We start from the raw sequence: 23,438 nt of genomic DNA, 5'->3' as shown, positions 1-23,438 counted from the left end.
ATAGATGGACTGCTAGTATATGTTTGGAATCTCAGGATATGAACATCCTTGATCAATCAAGGGGAGCTTAAATTTTCAACTTCTGAAAGACATACTTATCCCATTCATTATAACTCCTTGGAAGAACTTTCTTGTCATGTTTTGATTTCGGCTCTCCTGATTTTTTAGATAAACTTATCTCCCCTTTTCGTACAGGCGGTAAGCTCGGACTGGTACCTTCTCCACCTCCTTTTTCTAAGCTCTTCATATTGGACGTCCATTGCTACAAACAGAAACAATAAAAACTCAACAAAAGTTATTGGATAAATTTCAGCTTGGTGATGAATTGTGTGACAGAGAAATTGAAAGAGACTGTCAGGTTAGGGAGCAAGCATCTAACTAAGTGAGCCACCACGGCTCCTAATTTCTGTAAGAAAGCAAAAGGGTAATATAAAATAAAATACCAATAAATCTTCATTGATTTCTAATTGATCTTCTTTCTTCAATTCTGATGATTTTATAACTGGTGTGTCGTGACGTAACATTCGACTGAAATAAAAAAGAAAATAATTCTAAAATTACATCACCTTTTACAAAAACCTGCCTAAAACAGCCATCACATATTAAATTTTCCACAAGGAGCATAAAAAATTGTTATTTGAGGAACAAAGGCCTTAACTTATGTTACCGTATCTTCTTCTGTAAGACATAATGCACAATTTCAACAATTTTCATCAAAATCCTAAAAAGTTGTGCCCTGTGGATTGTTCCTCAGGTTATGCCTTAAAAAACCAATACAATATTCTTTTAGACATCAAAGCTTAGTCAAATTCAAAATAATAACCTTTTAGGGTTAAGCTGTTCCAATCTCTCCATGGCTTTTGTTTCTAATTGTGGAAAATGTCCTTCATCACCAGATCTAAAAATAAAATTATGTTTCATATATACAAATGATTATAGTTATCAACTGTAGTGGTTCTCTGAAATATGACATTATCATCTCTGTAGCTGTGTGTTTTTATCTAAATAGTACACAGACTAAATGAACTATATATTTAGCTCTGTAAGATGATTGATTAAATATTTAGACAACCATATCCCTTTAACAGCTTAATAGCAACCATTCATTCTGAAAAGTGATACAGATGGCTGAAATGGTGCTCTATATCCTTTCAACCTACCTTAAAATTTTGATGATTTTTTCCAGTTCTTTAACATTGGTACAGTCACTGATGTAAGTGTAGTCCAGTGAACTCAAGGGTATGTCATATTTCCTAGTTTTCTCCATCTGTATTGCTGAGTCAGTCATGATGGTTGGTTACTGTTACACAAATTTACGCCTCAAATTAGGCCTACAAAACAAACAAAAAATATTCAAGCTCAATTTCATTATTTTCAGGTTCAATCTTATTCACTTAAAGGGACTGATGTGCCATTTTTTTTTAACCAATCATACTTTAATCTCATATATGGGATTTTTTTTGTTAAGTCAATTATTAATAGTGTCCACAGCTAACCTTTGAAATTTGAGCCTTTAAAAACCATGTCTGTCCAGAATTATCTGCGTTTGAAAGTTAAAAAGACAAGTCATCTTTATTTGATGCACTGCCACTTATAGAAAAGACATCTTTAGGAATAAGACAAGAAATTCCTAGTTTGAGATATTTTTGAAGGAATTAAGCGATTTTCGTACATAACTAGTGCTTCTGAAGACAATTTACATAATTATATACAAAACTTAAACCAACACCAAAATTACACATCTGTCTCTTTAACAAAATCTGATCTAAATTATTTTACCGGGTTAATTTGTTATATTTACTTTCTGGAGTCCCTAATCATACTATAGTCATCACTGAATCCAAAGTTTTGAAGCAACCTGAGATGCGGACACATTTTATTATGTCTATGTCTGTTAAATTGTTTCCATTTCCAATAATCTTAAAAACTTTGCCATCAGTGCTGCATTCACCTTAGCTTTCCTTCACCACAAAAGCATTATGAATATTATATTATTATGATGAAGATGCAAAATGACACAACTATGACATACTATGATGCGATATTTGCCAACTAACTCTGTAAATCATTTATCCAGCTCTCTGGATGCCCTTTACAAGACCTAGCCTTTCAAAACCCTAAAATCTCCATCTTAAGAAAATACAGTCAAGAAACCTAATTTCGTGGAAACCTATTATTCGTGGATTTCTGGAAATGATTAATAATTTACATGAGCGAACTTGCGCGACCTCTGCATTAGTTTGTTTTAATAAACATGGGTTTTCTTTACAATATCAGCTAGTAGAATAAATCCAGTACTTTCAATCAAGGTAAAATGTATTAATGTATACTTTGAATTGGGGATTTCAGTTATTACCAAACGTCAACTTTTTTTTTTGGCCGAATTTCCTTATAATCCCAAGCAGTAATCGGAATTCCAAGTGTCGTCTGCTAGAATGTAGTCCAACGAATGAAGTCATGTGATTAACGCGGATTCCGTGTCAGCAGAAAATTTCTATGGAACACAAAGTGGACCATATTCTTATGTTGTTTCAGTGACTTTTAGCAATAAATATCTTATTTTGTCAGTCACTATTTTTTTTTAAAACATGGTTCTTTGAAGGAATTGTCACTAGTTATAATGAATTGATATTACAGATAAATACTAAGAGAAGTTAATTATACCACCCGGTATCCATACAATGTGTTTTTATAGACTTATTTATAGATCAAACATTGTACACGAAAATAGGTGACGCATTCTGCCGCCGTTGCCGAGTTGGTTGCTCATGAAATATGGGTCAAAGTGAAGGATTCATAAAGACAATCGAAATAAACCAATTTTAATTATTTTGTAGAATATCTGAGGAAACATCTAAGACATAAAAAAGAAATTTCGTTTTTTTAACTTTGACGAAATTCGGTGTTGAATGCTTATATCCACGAAAATAGGTTACACTACTGTACTACCTGTAGGTCTACCTCTTAAAAAGATAAGTAAAATTTAAAATTTCAACATTGCTTAATAAGTCGGAACATTTTCATTCGCAATATGCTTACTTTGTTCAATTCAAGATGTAGGCTAGTATCTTTTTAAGCTAATTCAATCAATCGCTTCTCCCTCAACCCCCAGTTCAAAAACCATCATTTCATGTATGGAATCGCTGAACTTTTCTATAATCTGAATATAAGTTCGAGAGATCGGGAAAAAAGTTTTGACGTACCAAGCTCCGGCCAAGATCTTCTTAAAGTCAGTAAAGAGCAGAGAGTATAATATTTAATGAAAATCGACAAAAATGGAACTAAAAACAAAATATTTTCTGCACGTTTAAGACATTACCTGTCATCTCAATCGAGGCTGTCAGCTGGGTTTAGTGTTATTCTGGTGTTTGGAATTTCGAGTCCCAAAGGCATTCGCCTTAAATGGTGAAACAACGGACGAACCCATATTGATCAAAAAGTAAAAAATCAAAGATAATATACAATACACAATTTTGGATGCAAATGACCGAGAGATATCAAAATTAGAGTGGAATATTTCTATGGTGAGCTAGACCCCTTTTAAATATATATATTTTTTTTATCTTGTAGACAAAAGTGATATAGTAGTGTGAATGTTTTCTTTATCATTGATAGAGATGTCATCTTGATCATATTAAGAATTATAATGTTCGGTTCTCTTAAAATTCAACCATAACTGGCATTGGAATATGAATCTGAGGGTGAAATGGGTGAAGGAAATCAGGTAAAGCAAATATTTAGAACCGGGAGCACTAAATTACTTGAATGATCTGAGATCTCACAAATGAGAGGCTGCAATTCGTCTAAATCTCGGAACATAATTTTGATAAGTTGACCTGTTCAAACTGTAAAACAATCATAACCCAAAACTTTTTGTCAAACCTATTCCAGGGTAGGCCAAGGATGTAAAGAAACTCAATCAGAATAAGTTTTGAGTTGATTGCCATTCAAAGTGACACATTTCATCTTTGAAAAAGATAATACGGTAGATGATCGAGCTGAGTCATTTGCATCTATATTGTTCTTTAAAATGGACAATAGTTATCCTTGTAAGACATTTAGAAGTATAAAAACTGTTGTTTTTGGGACAACAGTTCTGTAATATCTAACTGCCTGTCCATTTCATATCGTCTGCTTGATTTTACAGCGAACGCCTGTGATGTAGTCTACAAAATGAAATCCGTGTCCATGTTTGACACACAACAATGGCGGAGAAGTTTTGCGAGAAAGTGGATTGAAGTGAAACAACAAGATTAACGTTGACTTAGAAACCAAAGCAACACAATTAGCACTTTGATTAATGAGTCTTTAAGGTTTTCCATTAATTTACTTTAATATAGTCCATTTTGTTGACTATGTATCACTGCTGTTTCAGTTGTGTTTGATCTCTAACATAAATTTTTCTGGAATTTAGTTTCTGACAGTTTGAGGAGTTAGATCTAGCCTAGCACTATTTACTAAATAAATGATGCAAGTCTAAAAAATTTAGACTTGCATTAGGCCTATCATTCAAAAAAGACAAAGATCACAGGACCAATTCGTTCTCTAGTTTACTGTGGTATGAATTGTCTTGTACCGTATTCTATCCTTTTATAATCTTACCTCTATTTATTTATGAACAGGAAGCGATGTCGTTGAAACCAAGAAGAGTAGATTTTGAAGAGACCTGGAATGTTTTGTTGGGGACTATCAAAGGGGTGATAACTTGTGGTACAGTTCCAAGACATGTTTGGAATGATCGCTTTTCATATCCTTTTCATAAAAACATAAAACTAATGTTAGTACTTAGTGCCTACTGACCAGGAATTTTTGATTGCCCACTCCACTGCATGGTGTTTACTGTCTTTTTGAGTAATTGTGAATTCCTCTAATGTTGACTAAAGTCACTGAGTTTATATGGTTTGAGATCAATAGCCATCTTTGCAGTCATTGAAGTTTGAAATAAATGGAAGAAATGCAGAAAGTGACAAATTTGTCGAGATATTTGTAGAAATTTTAGAACATCCATTCTGGTTCATTCAAGAAATGCTTGCCACAACTATATTTGCGCAATCTGATTAATGCAAATCAGGATCATTCATTTGTGTGACTCCACATGCAATCCATGATCTGTTGAAATTGTTATGCATCTCATGTTCTGGGTCAAATAAAATTAAACAAATTATATGCTCTTAGATATTAATCATTAAACATTGATTTGTATTGTAAGCCCCACTTTCAACTTTTGATGCTGCTTGGAAAGATATTACCAAACGTATTTTATAAAGAATTTTTTCAGATCAAGGAGAATATATGTATTTACTGGCAGAAAAAGCACTAAAATCAACTAAATCTGAATTTTTGTAAAAATATGGAGAAAGTGTTCATCTTGAGCTCAAATTTTATGTCATTTTCTTTAACCCTGTTTGTACAGATGTATATAAATTATGTGTGGCATGTCCAGAACCTCTTGGAGATAAACTTTACCAGGAGACTAAACTATTTTTAGAGAATCATGTCTCAGAGCTGAATCAGGTAGGTTAAGTTTGTTACATTTTAATGACAAAATCTGGACACTCTGCAAGTGATGCCAAGTTCAAAATCAAATACCATATAAATATTATAAGTTATGTGAACTCTGTAAAAGAAACTAACTAGCTTTTTTGGATGAGCTTATATCTTATATTTGAATTATTATTTGAATTTGGTTGTTTTTCAGAGTGTGGTAGGTAATGGAGATGAAAGTTTGTTGTCAATTTATCATAAAAACTGGGAAGAATACAGTCGAGGTTCCAGCTATCTTAATCAACTTTATGGGTAGGTTTGTCTTAAAGATATATAAAATCTTAGGTTGACCAAAAAATTGAAATTTTTAAACTTGGCCAAAATGAACTTACCGGTTGTCAAAATTATACAAAATAATTCCTCTATAATCCAATAAATCTATAAAACTAAATAATGATTCATTAATTAAAGTAATTTTGAAACATGCTTAGAAGTGTTATTCAATAATTATTTAGTTTAATGGATATATCGTTTTTTATAGAGATTCTACTATTTAGTCATTGCACCCAAACTCTGCTAGCTATTGTTGTCAGTTGTCAAGTAGATAGAACTAGAAGTTACTGAACCTTTCCTTTCCTGGAATAGTTTTATTGGACTGTTGTGAAGTAGCTAGAAGCTGTCCAGTTTAAGGAACTTACAACTTTAGTTTTTCCTATGTACAACAGTGTTAAAATGTTTTTTGTTTTTAGTGACCAAGTAAAATTCAGGCAATAACCTTTGCTTCCCAGGCTAAATCCAAGTAAGCCAATCTTGTAAATCAGATAACAAATTTCTGATTCCTCTCTGCTATGTTTTTCAGGTATTTGAACACTACATTTATTAAGAAACAGAAACATAGTGAGGCTGATTTGAATTATGGAGGCTTTACTGTCGACCCGGTGGATCAAATGTTAGAAATAGGCGAGGTAAGGTTTTGGTCTTGACATCACTGGTATTGGCATCAGAAATGTGGAAAAAAGAAGGTTTTGACACAGCTTTATTAAGGCTCTGGTTCAGATCGATACCGACACCTTAGATCATTTTTATCCCACTTGTTGGAAATTTTTCATGAGAGATCTTGACTTGATTTTAGCACTTTGAAGATATTCTCAATCAACCATATTATCATTTGATCTTGATAATATTTTTAATAGTTAGAGTTACTGTTATCACATAACATAGCAGAAACTTTGCTAAAAAAAAGAATGGGAATTGATCTGTCTGTAGGTAATTAGATTCGGTTCCTGGGTGTGAATCCTCCTTCAGAAAAGTCACAGCCAGTGCTTCAGTCAGCTCATGTTAGCTTTCACATCTAAATACTAATGTTTGATAGTATATCTGTTTACAATATTATTTGACTATTTCAGTTGGCGCTAGATATCTGGAAACGTGTGATGATTGAACCCATTAAATCACAGTTGATTAGTTTAATATTACAGGAGGTCAAAAGGTAGGCTTATCATATTAGTTATGTGGACTCTCTTAAAGGTACAGGGAGCCGAGGTAAAGCAGGAGGGGCTTTGTTAAGATAGCACTGTCAACCAAGTCTTTCTGTGTTACAGTCTGTACACTTTAGGCAACAATTGACAATCAGAAATATAAAGTGTTGTCAACAACTTAAACTTCTTAAAAATAAAGTGGATTGCTGGTGTTTATCATAGGAAGCAGACTCAGATGTGTATTATTAGCTGTGTCAGACTAAAGAAAGTCTTGTGTTAAACAGACCAATATTTGTATTTTAGAGATCGGAAGGGAGTGAGTGTGAATCAAACAGTCATACATGGTGTCATCAATTCATTTGTTAATGTTGAAGAATACAAGAGGAAAAATCCAATGCAGGTAAGAGTTATTTCTCTTGATCTTTGGAATCGTTTTATTTTTTTTAGCCATCAGTGAAAGAATGTCAGGATTTTTTTGAACTGTTAATTTAAGATCCCTTGAAAGTGGGAAGTCAAAAGAGTGTAGTACAAATAAGTGCTTCTATCTCTTTGAAAATTATCATTGCACACTGTATGGCTTTAGTAGCACAAACCGGTGCTGAACAGGAGACATTTTAACTCAATAAACTTCCATTAGTCCAAAACAGGAGCAGAAAAGTACAATGTATTTTCTTTTCAGTACTATGAAACAGCATTTGAAGCACCATTCCTCCAGGAAACTGGAGAATACTATAAACAGGAAGCTCAACAGTTGAAAGATGAATGTTCCTGTTCAGAGTACATGGAAAAGGTATCAAACATTTGTCAGAATGGTTCTGGGGGGGTAGTGGACTGACGTTATTCAATGAGTGAAAGCACCGACATTCCCATATGAGCATCACCTCTTTCGGTCTGTCCACTATTGCCTGTAAACGCTTTAATACACAAAACTTTTATGTAAACTTGATAATATTGTTAATTATCACCCTAGGTTTAAACCTATTGAAAATAAATAAAAAAATTCTAAATTATTTGCTATGGGTTATTATGCTTATTCTTCAAAACACTTTCAAATTTTAGCTGTTAGAACATTGATAAAGGCTAAATTATTCTTGAATTTTAATAAAACTTGTTCATAAGTAATCAAGGAGGAACCCTATCAAAAATATAAAAAAATTCAATTTTCTCTAAACTGAACAATGCCAAATCATTGATATTTTATTAATGTAAAAGGTACTTAATTACAAACTGTCCCCATACTAAGTCCGGTAAATTTCTTTTCTAGATTATTCAGAAACTTGATACAGAAGATTTCCGCAGTAGAAAATTTCTCCATCCTTCGTCATATACTAAAGTTACACAGGAATGTCAACAGAGAGCTGTAGCAGATCATCTACAATTTTTACATGGTGAATGTCGAGAAATGGTTCAAAATGAGAAACGAAAAGGTCAGTACATTGGAAAGAATGTCATTATCAATGAGGACTCTCTGAAACTAACACTGAGTTGATTTTTCCCAGATTATCAATGCCCATCTGAGATTGGATTATGAATTATCTGAGATTAGATTATGAATTATCTGAGATTGGATTATGAATTATCTGAGATTGGATTACGAATTAACTGAGATTGGATAATTAATTATATATTGGATTATGAATATGAGATTGGATTATGAATTATCTGAGATTAGATTATGAATTATCTAAGATTATGAATTATCTGAGATTGGATTATGAATAATCTGAGATTATGAATTATCTAAGATTGGATTATGAATTATCTGAGATTAGATTATGAATTATCTGAGATTGGATTATGAGGGGTACTCAATTCTTCTTATGTACCTATGTACTTTTTGTAGATTTAACCAATATGTATATGTTACTCCGACCCATACAATCTGGTCTAGGTGTACTGGTAGAACAAGTTGAAGAATTTATTAAACAAACTGGACTTGACGCTGTTCTAAATGTCAAAGGGGACAATGTATGTATTCAACTATTCTTTTATGTGGTTCCTCCTTATGATTTTTGAAATTTGGTTCCTGTTCTAATTTTGAGGCCAATGAATGTCTTGTGCCTAGATGCAGGTGATCATTCGTTTTTTTGTTAGTTCATTCTCATTATTATTATTCATTCTCATGCATTCATTCTCATTCCTTTATTCATGGATTTGTTGAATTATTCACTCTAATGTATATAATGTGTCAGATGGTAGAATCTTTTTTGACAGTTCATAAATGATATGTCATTTCATTCATTCATTATCTGTATATTGTAGATCCCCAGTCAGTTTGTAGAGTCTATGTTAGAAGTTCACAATAGATATAAAGATATGATTAAAAATGTTTTTAATGGTGATCAACAGTTTGTTGGTGCTCTAGATAAGGTAGGAAGTATAAGCATTCTCAGGTTGAAATTTTGGGGACTGCACAAGATAAGTGCATGCTCAACAATCCCATGGTTATAAAGCAAAGGTGGAATAAAACCTGTTTTCATTCCTTTTAAAGGTATATTACATCATAGGATGACCAGAAAATTTTAAACTTGGTTAAAATGAGTCTTTGTTCATCAATAGACTTACATGTCCAGAATCCCTCTATAATCCAATTAATCTATAAACCAAATAATAATTCACTAAACTAAGTAATTTTAAAACATGATGAGAAGCATGTTTCAATAATTATTTAGTTTAATGGATATACCATCTTATATAGAGATTCTATTCTTTAGTCATGGTACCTGGCAACTGATGAATATATACATTATATATTTTATGTTAATTCTAAGGGGTATTATCCTTTTAAATTTCCTTTGACAGTTGGAAATTGTAAAATAACTTGTATTATTTTCCAGGCATGTGCTCATGTTATTAACTATAGATTAAATCCCAAATCAGTTTGTAAATCTCCTGAATTGGTATGTATACTTTAACTTATTATATTATTTGATAGTGGACTCTCAGAAAATTATTCTAAATATAATACATCTATAATTCACATTATGTTTACAAACTCAAATACCAAATTAACATAATAAGCTATGTATATTCTCTGCTAATGATGCTGAGTAAACAAAATTAAAAATAAGATGAGCTATGTAATCTTTCTGTGCAGAAGGTAATTTTGAGATGACACACCCAATCGAAGTTGTTTAATCAGGTGTTTAATGTTTTGTTTTATTTCAGTTATCTAAATACTGTGATAGTTTGTTAAGGAAAAGTTCGAAAGGTATCTCAGAAACAGAACTAGATGATAAGTTGGCTTCCTCCATCACTATTTTTAAATATCTTGATGATAAAGATATCTTTCAAAGGGTAAGTTACTGTGTTTTATGATTATCTGACTACAATGCTGTCATGATCTGTGAAAATCTGTGACCATCTAGTTGATCACTGTAGGCTATATCGAAATACCAGTTCTTAGGAATTTTGTGCTGGTAGTTTCACACCCAGAAAAATGAAGGATCAGGAATTGTGTGGTGGTAGTTTCACTCCAAAACAAAAGAAGGATCAGGAATTAGGAATTTTGTGCTGGTAGTTTCACTCCAAAACAAAAGAAGGATCAGGAATTAGGAATTTTGTGCTGGTAGTTTCACTCCCAAAAAAAATAAGGATCAAGAATTTTGTGCTGGTAATTTTACTCCCAAAAAAAAATGATCAGGAATTTTGTATTTGTAGTTTTACTCGCGTATGTTAGCTAAAAGATTAATTTATGGTTTATCAACATCAATGGATGCTGAAGAATCCCTCATCAACAGGCTGAAGGTAAATATTGACAGTGTTAGAGGGGTTGACAAAGACACAAAACAGAGTGTGGCGTTAAAATTTTGCCTTGAAGGGAAGGTTATTGCAATTGTACAGGATATGTCAATTTTACTAAGTAAGCATGAAGCCACGGTTTTCAAAATAGTTTCCAGTTGAGGTGTCACAGGCTAAACATCCTTAATATTTGGAAACCATCCTAACAATTGTCCCTAACTGAATAAAGCTGGAGAGAGGAGCTAGATAATCATAAAATTATCTTGAAAATTTGGACAGCTAGAAAATAAAAGTAAAACTCCATCTGATTTAATTTCAGCAAGCTTGTGGTTACGAGTTCACCAATAAACTTCACAGAATGTTTACTGATATGAGTATTAGTATGGAACTTAGCTCCCAGTTTCACGATGTCGTCAAACGGGATAATTTACATACTGGGGTCAATTTGAATATTCTAATTTTACAGGTCAGTGAGATTATTTTTTAAATGCCCACAATTATGAATTGGACTAACATAGATTGAGCTTGTGACCAACATGACGTAGGTTTCAGTCTTGGGCAACACACTGGCATAGATTTAGCTCTTTGGTAACATACTGGCATAGAATTAGCTCTTGGGCAACATTGCATAGATTTAGCTTTTATGCAACATGGCATAGATCTATCTCTTGGGCGGGCAATATGACATAGGTTTAGGTCTAGGGCAATAAGTCATAAACACAGTAAGGTGTAGATGTAGCTCTTTGGCAACAAGGGATATATGTAGCTCTTGGCATAATGACATAGATTTAGCTCTTGGGTAGCATTCAATTGATTTAGCTCTTGGGCACCATTGCATAGATTAAGTTCCAGTTTCGTTTGAAAGAGATCACATTAAATAATAGATCACATTTTTATGGTGTTTATTTTTCAGGCAGGAGCCTGGCCATTGGGTCAAAATATTTTAACCTTTCACTTTCCTTCGGAATTAGAGAAAAGTATCAAAAGAGTAAGTAGAAATATCTTGTTAGGAGTATGTGCCCATTTTCTTGGTATATTCATGCCTGATATTTTAAAGCAGATATAAAACTGAATGATATATTTTTGAAAAATCAGATTTCAGATTATGTAAAACTTGATTTATTTAAAGGGACAGTTTGTCAACTGCTTGACCAATTGTTCTTTAGTCACAGAAGAGGGAAATTTTTAGTTAAGCTAATCAGTAAAAACTTTAATAGTGTTCACATCTCACTATCGAAATATGAGCCTTCAGATTTATCTGTCTTATTGATGACTCATCTTTTCTTGATACTCTCATATATGTAGGAAAGTCAAATACATAAATAGGAAGTGAAATTTCAAGTTTGAGGTATATTTTAAGAAACTATGTGATTTCCTGCAGTTCTAGTACTTCTGAACATTATTTACATGATAAATTCAAGACCCATATCAACCCCCGGAAATGGCGAACAATGGCCTTTAATATCTTTTTATTTGATACATTTCTCATTAATTCATTCCTACTTTACTATTTTATATTGCAGTTTGAAGGCTTTTATAATAGTAAATTTAGTGGTAGAAAACTCTCCTGGATGCATAATTTCTGTACAGGCCAGTACTTTTATTTTACGTGTCATTCCCATTTTTCTCCTTCTTCATTCACTCAATTATTCATTTATTCACTCATGTTATTCACTCATTCATTCATTGATATTCAGTTTTCCTTTATTCTTTCATTCCCATCTTATTAGTCTTAAATGAAGCATGAAATTGAACTAATATAATTACTATATTAACTGTTACTAGCAGAGGCAGAGCATACCAAAGAACTTCAGTATTAATATATTCAATATCAATTTATAGCATTTGTATTTTTCAGGTGATTTGAAATTCAACTTTACCAAGAAGACATATTTTGTTACCATGGGAACGGCTCACATGGCAATATTATTAATATATAACAATCGAAATGTCCTGAGTTTTAAAGAAATGCAGTTAATGACCAATATACCAGAAAAAGAATTGACAAAATTTCTACAGTCTCTCATTGATATTAAAATATTGACCACGCAGGTAGGGGAATGTTCTTAAAAAGGGGTAGAGTTTGAAAGAGTGAGGGAAAGGGTGGAGTTTGAAAGAGTGAGGGGTGGAGCTTTATGACGAATATACCCGAAAAAGAATTCATGAAATTTCTACTGACACTCATTGCTGTGGGTTATAATTTGGAAGAGGCAGGGTTAGATAGGAATTGGGTGGAGTTATGAAAAGAAAAGCTTGAGTTTGAGGAAGGGTATAGTCATATTCACATTTCATAATAGCTTGACATTGTGAAGATGGGGTATAATCTGTAATTGAGCTCTATCAGCTGGTCAAGAATATTTAGACAAATACACTTATAGCTGAAATTAAGATCTATAAGCTGGTAAATTAAATACTTGGACATAAATACAAACAGCCGAATTTGCGAAGTGAATTTGATATACAGATAGCTGAAATCCAGCTCTGCTATGTAAATATGAAGTCAACTATACAGACAGCTGAGATTAAGTTTCATTAGCTAATGAAGCAAATATATAGATAACTTAACAAACAGCTGAAATTGAGTTTTATTGCTGGTAAAGAAAATAATTGGATGAATATACAAACAGCTGAAATTAAGTTCCATTAGCTAGTGAAGCAAATATTTAGAAGACTTTACATTTAGCTGAAATTTAGCTCTTTTTAAACAAGCTGTATTTTATATGTGTTTCAGGGATCTATAGAAGATGAGAGTACATTCAGATTAAATCCAGATTACTCCAATAAACGAACAAAATTTAAAATTTCAGTCGCCACTCAAAAAGATTCTCCTTATGTAAGTTGTAATTTCACAAGCTTTTAATAAAGATACAGTTTTCAAAATTCTCAAACACTAAAAGGAATTGAAAAGGGTTTCCTACACAGGCAACTGTTTCTATCAGTAGTCCACTCTATCTAAAATAATATATATACTATGCCTGTTTCCTAGCGTTTTGTATGTGTACTAAAGGTCAGACCAATATTTTTTCTTGTTTTACAGATCCTAGCTCTGCTGGGAATAAATCCAGATGAAAAAAAAATCATCATCAGAAACTCTCCATTAATTCTCGTCCTTAACAAAAATTTGGTCCTCTTGGACTTACCGCTAGACTAGAAAAAATCTACAAATTTAACCAGTGGATTTATTTATTATTATATTATATCTTGACCGAAGTGACAATAGCTCCAACACATCCCAATGGGTTAATTTTAGACGGAATGGAAGACTATTATATGTAGTGTTGTAACTCTCTATTTGTAGGAGGTAGAAATGACTCATCAAACGGTAGATGAAGATCGTAAGATGTATTTACAGGCAGCTATCGTAAGAGTTATGAAATCACGGAAAGTTTTAAAACATACGTTGTTAATTAACGAGGTAAACACAATTTTTTTTTTTTTTTTTTTTCAGAATCATGACTCCTTCAACAAGGGTTAAAGCTAGTGTTTCATTAAAAAGAAAATTAATTATTAAGAAAAATTAAGCCTGTGTCTCCACTATTGGTTTGTTGTATCGATTAATAACAGTCACCAAACATGTTAAGAAATTTGGTAGCAACCTACTCACAATAAAAGTCAGTTCAGTCAGTCGGTGGCAGATATATTTTCACCCCATGTATGGCAACTGCATTTAGTAAATATGATGGATCAATGGCTGACTTCAGTCATATGTTGATAAATATGACGTAATTAAAGCATAATAGCTTCCACAAAGTATTGTGAAATCTACTTGAATCACCAAACCCTCAAAATGTGTGATTCAAAGTGGATTTATTTTGAATTTAAATTTTTATTCTTTTCAGGTGATTAGCCAGTCAAATTCACGGTTTACACCCAATATCAGTATGATAAAAAAATGTATAGAAACTCTGATTGACAAACAATATCTAGAACGAACTGCTAACTCTACTGATGAATATAGTTATGTAGCCTAATGTGATTATTTGACCCAGGGGAAGGTCGTTGGGCTGGGTAAGTCCACATGTGATATAAATACTTTACCCAGGGGCAGGGCAACATGATTTATAATTTGATACTGTGTCATGCACTGTCATGTGATTATAATTTGACAGTGTTGAAGGGGGCCTTGGGCTTTGGTTTTAATTATTCAGCCCAAGCGGAGGGAGTGGGCCTCAGGGTGGTTTCTGGATCAGTGTATGAAGTGATTAATAAAACAGCCTAAGGTAAGAGGGCCTGAAACTAGGGCTGAGAAAGTGTAAGATTAATTTATATATTTTAACTGACAGAGGGTGGGTCTATGTGTTACACAACCTCAACCTAAGGGGCTAGGATGCGCCTGGTTATATTCATAATATCTAGCAGACTAACCACCAAAACCAAGTGAAGGATATCTCATTGTATCAACATTCATGGATCTGCTTTTTCTTTTTATAACAAATCTGTGCAACAATATTTTTGTTCATGAATTTTCTAAAGGAGATACGGGATCGACAAACTCCCAATACAAAAACATTGTAACATATTAATATGTGGACTCTCCAGATGGAATACCAACAAAGGAGTTAACAAACCATGTTGTGTGAACCCTCTAAATGAGTTGTAACCCTGAATCACAAATATCCTGTGTATTGGTGGATGATAATTTGATAAACCCAAATACCTAATCAACTATATAAGTTGCTTGAAATCTCTGAATGAGATTGAATTGACAATCCCAAAAACCCAATAAACTTTATTAGCAATGTGAACTCTCTGGAAGGGATACTAAAAATTTTATTATAATAGTTTATGATAAGTATGGTTCGGATGAATATTGAACATATCAGTTCCCCTGTCTTGAAGGGATATAGATGTCTGTTTATTTACTTTATCAGCTGATTGAACTCAACTCAGCTATCTGTATAGTCATCTTAATATCTGTTTAACTGGCTGATAGAGCTCACTTTCAGCTATCTGTTTAGTTGTCTAAATATTTACTTTACCACTTGTTAGAACTATCTATTTAGATGACTATACATAAATAGCTATAATTTAGCTTTTAATGAAAATTTTCGGACGACTATTTCCCTTCATTGTAATATTCATTCTGCTCTTTAAGATTTAAGAGTTACTTCCCCTGTGATGAAATAAAGTGCTATGTTACTATCATGACTGAATTAAATAATGATCTTCAGCGATACCTGCCAAAATATACTCTGTAATTTTGGGACAACAACTCTTAAAAAGTTTATTTTGGCAGGTTTTGTTACATTTTAATGCTAATGGCAATATCTCACTGAAAACCTTCATTACATTTGAAAAAAGATGGGCACCTGTGTAGGATTACAGTGTAATAAATGGCCATTTGAACTATAAAGGGATTCTAAAGAGGTTTTCTAAACTTGTTATGTGTATCTAGGACACTGGTATCATTGATATAAGCCATTCCAATTTTCAGACGGACATCTTTGCGTCCAATGAAACTAAGCATTTTATGATGTAGCAATCAAGGTCAATATATTATTAGTAAGAGTTAAGTATTTTCCCTAATTACAGGAACCAGACATCCCACAGAAGCTGTTGCAAATAGTTGCAATAAATGGACAAATACACAAACAAAAGCTAGAAAACCTCTCTATTAAGGCCCTGGGGGTACCTACTTAATCCACAATTTAAAAGTGAAGTGTTTTTTAATATAAACAATGCAATCCGATATATCTGTGTTCATTGCAAGCAATTCACAACATTTTGTCTTAGAGTACTACTAGGAGTATCTTACTGTTGAAAAATGGTTTGATCAGTCCTAAAGTTGCAAATCAGAGAGCATTTCAAAACAGAAATTATACTGGGCTTATTGATCAGGAATGAGATATTGTCAGAGCCTTCAAGGAATATTATAATAACATATAGTAAGCAGTGATCTTCTTATAAATTTGTTTTTTTTTCTACATGTGTTGTTTTCATTGAGATTTCCATTTTCTGTAGAAATGGATTAGCTGTATCAAGGGTTGTGTCGAGAAATCAAGATACAAATGTAGAAATCAGATTTTCCCTGCCACTTCACTGAACCTGATTTGACTTATAAAGACTGGCAATGCCATGCTGTATACAATAGGGTAACTTTGGCAGAAAGGCAGCCTACTGTCAAGGGTGCCGTAACATGCAGAGCTTAATTTAAAGGGGTTGTAAAAAGGATTTCTAAACTTTTTATGTGTATTGGGACATTGATAGCATGTGTAGGTGTAGCAGGTGTCTGGCTCTTGGAATTCCACTAAAACATCAATAATTGCAAAAGCTGCTAAGGAATGGTGCATACTGATGCTATCAGTGTCCCTGATACACATAAAAAGTTTTAAAAAAACATCTTTTATTACAAAATCGCATTCGAACAAAATAAATAAAATTAGAACATATAATATGATATATCATTAGGCAAGGTCAAAGCAAAGGCACAAATTTTTATAAGAAATAGGCTGTGTTGCATTTTAACTGACCAAAAAAATAAAAACTAAAAAGGAAAAGGGGCGACAAAAATGACATTCAAGACATAGATCACATTTAGGAGGATATGAGTGAGCAAAATACTAGGGTAGCAATGCTTCTTAAAAGGACAGGTGCCTCATTTTTTAGGGGTTGATTTGAGTCTTGAATATACAAATAAATAAACCAATTTTAATTAATTATTTTGTAGAATATCTGAGGAAACATCTAAGACATAAAAAAAAATTTGTTTTTTTAACTTTGACGAAATTCGGTGTTGAATCCTTATATCCACAAAAATAAGTTACACCACTGTATATATAAAAAATAGTCTTCAAAAGTACTAGAAATGTACCAAAAAAGCACAATTCAATAAAAATGTCTCAAACTAGGAATTTCTATATATGGCAGTGTCTTAGGTAAAGAAGACTTGTCTTTTAACTTTCAAACGCAGATAATACATTACTCAAATAGATTGAAGGGTCAAATTTCCCTGGGATAATGGGAATTAATAGTCTTGCTTGGTATGTAGATTCAAGGGATAAGAACTGTATTTGACCTGCAAAGCTTGGTGGCTTCAGATAAAAAAGGGAATAACGTGACACCAGAAAAAAAAAAGACATTAAGGGTATATTCTGATAGCAAATGAAATATAATGTATCCAGTAACAAATATGAAATAAAAAATGAATGCATGGTATAGAAAATAGGTCAATTGGGAATCTAATTATTTGCTTTATCAGTTGATGGACATTTATTCCTGTTTGTAGAGCAATATTAAGACATTTCTAAACATAGCTGATATAAAAATCTACCAGTTTATATTCCTTTAATGAGATTTTCATATCCATATAAGCAAGCAATGCTGAGCTGTTTTGATTGGAAATGCTAAAATTTCTATCCAACACCATCACCGAATCAATTTAACAGCAAACTCTCTAAAGCAGATTCAAATTTTGAAATTTCCGAGTCAATTTCTTGAGAGATAACGTCCAATTGTTTTTTCTCGCTTGTGGAAGGATTGAAACGTTTCTGAGAATCACCAACTTTGGCTTCCGTCAATTTCATTTTTTTGTTGTTGGAAGCAACGGGGGAATCTTGCTGTCTGGAGAGTGAATTGTCACGGGATTCTGTGCTGAAGACTCCCTCAGAATCGCTGCTAGCGTCAGACTTTATTCCAATAAAATCAGACAAATCATCCTCTACATACATACTACTAGTTGTATCAGGTATAATATTATCCACCACATCATCCTGGACGATTATTTTCGCGTTTTTAGGTTCCTTGAGTCTCTTTATTAGACTGTCCTCATATTTAGCAACTTGAGAAAGCAGATTTTCTAAATTTTCTTTCCTCTCTGGAGTGACAGATTCTGGTTTGAGATGTAAAACTGATAAAATAGCACTGAAAAAAAAATACAATGGTGAAATTTTAATGCATTGGCTTCTAACCATCCTTCATTGTTTGTAATCAAACTTAAATATTTCAATTTTAACTTCAAAGAATTATGGTTTAAAATTTCATGTGCAGAAAACTTTTTCAACTATCTGTACCCGGTATCTCTTTTCAAAAATAATATATGTCTGGTTTGTCTATAATTAAAAACAATGAACCAGAAAAGTAACTAACTCATTTGGCAAGCATACCACTGATATCTCATTTTTAAGGCATGACGGTTTCCATTGTGACTGGCAAGTACCTCTCACATACACTCAAAACATCAATCAACTTACTTGACACGACCTTTGATTTCTGAAAATCGAACCATTTTTCTAGCAGTGTATTTATAGGCTACATTAAAACTATGTTGTACTGTTGTGCCGTGACCATGTTCTAAACCTTCACAATATCCTTCCTAAAAATTGAAGTTCAAAACATAAGCTTATAAAATGAAGGGGTTAAGGTCACCAAGAAACTGTTACCCTATGGCATTTATGTAATCAGGAGATAGGTTGGCTGGAAAATTAATCATTAACAGACATTTACATCATTTTCCAGCCAAATTTTGTCCTGATATCAGCTTAACAACTTATTGCTTAAATTTGACCAGAAATACTTATAACAAGACATCATGACATAAATCAATATTGCTATTAGTCTCATATACGGGAATTTTTTAGCTCAACTAATCAGTAATAGTAGTCACAGTTCACCATAGAAATTTGAGCCAACAAATCCATGTGTATTATCTGCATTTGAAAGTTGAATTGATGTCTCGTCTTTTTCTTGAGACTGTAGCCTAAATCTAATTCAAAAGATATTATAATGTAGAAAGTAAAATTCCTAGTTTGAGGTACATTTTTGAAGGTAATTTGGGATTTTCAACCCCTGAAAAAGGCGAATCTATCCCTTTAAGGAAATAACATAACTTATCCCTTGTAATCTTATATGAAATGACATATTCTCGTTTCTGAGACTAAAAAGGTACGATTTAGATGAAAATGATGAATCTGTTCCTGTGGTTTGGCTTAAAAGTTGTTGGTTTAAAATAATAAATGCATTCTAGATGAAAACCATCAAATATCAGGATTCAAATGGCATTGGGAAAGCTTTGCCACATTGCTTGCACTACTATGGTGGCCCATGATTTTATTTATGAAAATACCTTTCTTTTGAATTTGAATTCATTTTTATTTCACTTTCATTTTGTTTTTAAATTCATTTCGTTTTTTATTTCACTTTCATTTTGTTTTTAAATTCGTTTTACTTTCATTTTGTTTTTAAATTCGTTTTATTTTCATTTCGTTTTTTATTTTTACTTTCATTTTGTTTTTAAATTCATTTTACTTTCATTTCATTTTTACTTTTTATTTTACTTTCGTTTTGTTTTTAAAATCATTTTACTTTTTATTTCACTTTCGTTTTGTTTTTAAAATAATTTTACTTTTACTTTCATTTCACTTTTCATTTTACTTTCACTTTCGTTTTGTTTTCAAAATCATTTTACTTTTACTTTCATTTTCGTTTTTAAAAAAAAATTCTTCTTCATTTACTGCGCCATAGTGTCCAGATTATCCAGTCACACTTTTGTCTATCATCCAAGTGTTAGAGTAATTCCCCTTGAATGAGGTCGTGCGAGAATTAAACTCTCCTTTTTATACGCCCACATGAATATGTGGTCGTATATTGTCGTCGCCCCTGTCCGTCGGTCCGTCCGTCCGTCGGTCAACATTTCTTGTGAGCACTATAGAGACTACAGTTTTTATCTGATTTTTATAAAACTTGGTGTGATGCTTTAGATTGATAGGATCTCGGTCAAGTTCGAATTTGACATATTTTCGATGAACGGCTTTTGAGATATTGCCCTTGACTTAGCACGCCTTGAAATTTGTTAAAAATTGTTCGTGAGCAGGATTGAAGCTACAGTTTTCATCCGATTCTGATGAAACTTGGTGTGATCATTGGAATTCATAAGATCTCGGACAAGTTCTAACTTGACGCATTTTCGATGAACGGTTTTTGAGTTATTGCCCTTGACTTTGTTAAAAGGCGTCAAAATTTGTTAAAAATAGTTCGTGAGCAGGATTGAAGCTACACTTTTCAACCGATTCTAATGAAACTTGGTGTGATCATTGGAATTGATAAGATCTCGGACAAGTTCTAACTTGACACATTTTCGATGAACGGTTTTTGAGTTATTGCCCTTGACTTTGTAAAAACACGTCAACATTTGTTAAAAATAGTTTGTGGGCAGGATTGAAGCTACAGTTTTCAACCGATTCTGATGAAACTTGGTGTGATCATTGAAATTGATAAGATCTCGGACAGGTTCTAACTTGACGCATTTTCGATGAAATGTTTTTGAGTTAATGCCATTAACTTACGAAAAACGCGTTAAAAGTTGTTTTTTGCCCTGGATTAGAGCTGTGTGATTTAATTGTTTGTTGTATTTGGGTTATTGATATTGATTTTAAAAAAATTTGTGGAATTATTCAGCATGAATGATTTCTTCAATATGAGAAAATTCGTACTTTAGTCACTAAAGACTGTTTTATTTTTTCTGACAGCTGCCAGTGGGCGTATGTTACCTTGTAACGCAAGCTATCTTTAATCTATGGGTGCTGGGGGTATTCATTTCCCAATATTCAGCATGCTTGCAAGGGAAATGGAGGCAGGGAAAGCTTGAGGTCGTGCTGATGGTGTAACTGACAAAATATTTGTGCCGACAGGTTTTTTAGTAGAAATACCACTACAAGAAGGCATATTCCTATTATGTTCATTTGTTGTGTTCATGTCAGTCTGAGAAAATTCAACGAATCTGATGTGAAGTAATTTAAATGATTTGATCTGATCTGATCAATATTTGAGAAAGATGGCCCTCGATCTCCTGCCATGATATCACATTTGTAAGAAGATGGAATATCAAAATGTTTTTGACAAGCAGCTTAGTTTAATGCTATCTAATGACATCTCCCCGTTAAATTCCACCATTGTGAGGGGACCAAGACGGCGATATTTTTGACATTTACCCTCAACATGTTCTGAGAGTCTTTGAACAGTTAAATATTCCAAGGTTTCGCCATCACTAGTTTGGTTTCTACGTTTAGCAATTTGGGCCTTAAAATCTGTCCATTTTCGTTTAGACATAATTATTTGCTCCGTTAAGGGGGAGGTTACTCGCAAGAGCACAAGGGAAATAACTCCTGCTCACACTAGTATGCAATGACGTCATTGCTTGGATGATAGAAAGTGTGACTGGATAATCTGGACACTATGGCGCAGTAAATGAAGAAGAATTTTTTTTTTAAAACGAAAATGAAAGTAAAAGTAAAATGATTTTAAAAACAAAACGAAAGTGAAAGTAAAATAAAAAGCGAAATGAAAGTAAAAGTAAAATTATTTTAAAAATAAAACGAAAGTGAAATAAAAATTAAAATGATTTTAAAAACAAAACAAAAGTGAAATAAAAAGTAAAAATGAAATGAAAGTAAAATGAATTTAAAAACAAAATGAAAATAAAATAAAAAACGAAATGAAAGTAAAATAAAAATAAAAGAAAATAAAAAACGAAATGAAAGTAAAACGAATTTAAAAACAAAATGAAAGTAAAATGAAAAAACGAAATGAAGGTAAAATAAAAATAAAAGTAAAATAAAAAACGAAATGAAAGTAAAATGAATTCAAAATCAAAATGAAAGTGAAATAAAAATGAATTCAATTTAAAAAGAATATTTTTTTCATAAATGAAATAATAAAACAGCTATGGCGCTCATGGGCCACCATACACTACTAATTCTACTACTTGAACTAGGTTGCCAATTCATTGTCTAACTAACCTTTTCCAATTTTTCCTTGACTTTGGCGTAATCTTTCCCGATAATTTCGCTCTCATCCTTTTCCTCATCAAAAATATCTTCTTCTGCTCTCATACCATCCTCCATTTTAATGTTGTTGTTTTTGAATAATAAGAATTTAATCGATTCAAATTTTAAACGTTTTTCGAACTTGTAATTCTATCCACCATCTTGATATACAAATCACGTGATGATCATGTGACTATGTTTAATAATGGAGAAGGCGTGGTGCGGAAGTTAAATGAAAATGGTACGAAATTTAAACTTATATTCCTTGAAGAAAATCAATTAACTTTTTACCTTCACTGAATGGAATTTGGCCAAGATTTTCTGCTACATGGAATACATTTCCCTAACAATTTGTTGTCAATGCAGGCCGACTACTGTAAAAAAAGAAAATAAAGAGTCCAGACAAGCACTATTAGTATTAGCACTAGCAGGGCTAAAGGGACAGATGAGCCATTTGTTTGACTAATTATACATTAAACCTGGGGCATACTTTTTGTTTTTTTGACGCTGATACTATCTTAGTTGAAAAATTGTGTGCGTTGATCCATGCCATGACAGCCCTACGACAAATTTGGAAGTGATTGGGAGATATCTGACATGTTTGATGAAAACACGTCCCAGCAGACGTACCTTGTTCCCCATAAATTGTTGTGACCTAGTAAAGAGTCAACCATTAGAATGTTCGTATTACGTGCTCACTTCTGGATGACATTTTGTTTACAGTAGCACCTCAGAAAGCCAATCGAGGCACATCAAATATCAGTAAATAGGTTCACAGCTCACCGTCGAAATTTGAGAAGTCTTTTCGTGAGACACTGCCATATATAAAAAAAGACATCTTTAGAAATAGGAAAAGAAATTCCTAGTTTGAGATATTTTTTAAGGAATTATGTGATTTTGTACATTTCTAGCAGGCTACTTCTAAAGTCTATTTACATATTCAAGACTGAAATCAACCCCCTTAAATGGAGCATTT

General features: G+C 32.6%; 2 protein-coding genes across 2 annotated transcripts; one reads left to right on the top strand and one right to left on the bottom strand.

Moving 5' to 3' along the window:
• The first annotated feature begins 4,214 nt into the window (after nt 1-4,214).
• On the top strand, nt 4,215-14,925 carry LOTGIDRAFT_207667 (hypothetical protein). The gene is made up of 21 exons (XM_009048840.1): nt 4,215-4,313; nt 4,623-4,747; nt 5,412-5,514; nt 5,699-5,796; nt 6,344-6,449; nt 6,891-6,973; nt 7,266-7,362; nt 7,642-7,752; nt 8,227-8,389; nt 8,806-8,930; nt 9,225-9,332; nt 9,800-9,862; nt 10,131-10,259; nt 10,623-10,709; nt 11,023-11,169; nt 11,617-11,691; nt 12,227-12,293; nt 12,562-12,755; nt 13,435-13,536; nt 14,002-14,118; nt 14,543-14,925. Exons 2-21 carry the CDS (start codon nt 4,629-4,631, stop codon nt 14,672-14,674), a joined length of 2,226 nt encoding a protein of 741 aa, XP_009047088.1. The 5' UTR covers nt 4,215-4,313; nt 4,623-4,628; the 3' UTR covers nt 14,675-14,925.
• Nucleotides 14,926-17,989: 3,064 nt separating this feature from the next.
• LOTGIDRAFT_238077 (hypothetical protein) lies at nt 17,990-22,615 on the bottom strand. Its single transcript, XM_009048839.1, has 3 exons — nt 22,436-22,615; nt 18,893-19,014; nt 17,990-18,563 (listed from the first exon to the last, which is right to left on the bottom strand). Exons 1-3 carry the CDS (start codon nt 22,538-22,540, stop codon nt 18,077-18,079), a joined length of 714 nt encoding a protein of 237 aa, XP_009047087.1. The 5' UTR covers nt 22,541-22,615; the 3' UTR covers nt 17,990-18,076.
• Nucleotides 22,616-23,438: the final 823 nt, after the last annotated feature.

Source organism: Lottia gigantea, assembly GCF_000327385.1.
Source record: "Lottia gigantea unplaced genomic scaffold LOTGIsca_129, whole genome shotgun sequence".
Lineage (NCBI taxonomy): Eukaryota > Metazoa > Mollusca > Gastropoda > Lottiidae > Lottia > Lottia gigantea.
The sequence above is the reverse complement of the archived record's forward strand: the minus strand, read 5'-3'. Positions and strand labels throughout refer to the sequence as shown.

Coding starts and splice junctions, on each gene's coding strand:
- LOTGIDRAFT_207667 (XM_009048840.1), top strand. CDS start 4,629: ATGTCGTTGAAACCAAGAAGAGTAGATTTTGAAGAGACCTGGAATGTT. Junction 6,974..7,265: donor ATATTACAGGAGGTCAAAAG/GTAGGCTTATCA, acceptor TTTGTATTTTAG/AGATCGGAAGGGAGTGAGTG. Junction 12,756..13,434: donor TTAAAATATTGACCACGCAG/GTAGGGGAATGT, acceptor TATGTGTTTCAG/GGATCTATAGAAGATGAGAG.
- LOTGIDRAFT_238077 (XM_009048839.1), bottom strand. CDS start 22,540: ATGGAGGATGGTATGAGAGCAGAAGAAGATATTTTTGATGAGGAAAAG. Junction 19,015..22,435: donor TCAAGGAAAAATTGGAAAAG/GTTAGTTAGACA, acceptor TTCAATTTTTAG/GAAGGATATTGTGAAGGTTT. Junction 18,564..18,892: donor GAAATCAAAGGTCGTGTCAA/GTAAGTTGATTG, acceptor TTTTTTTTTCAG/TGCTATTTTATCAGTTTTAC.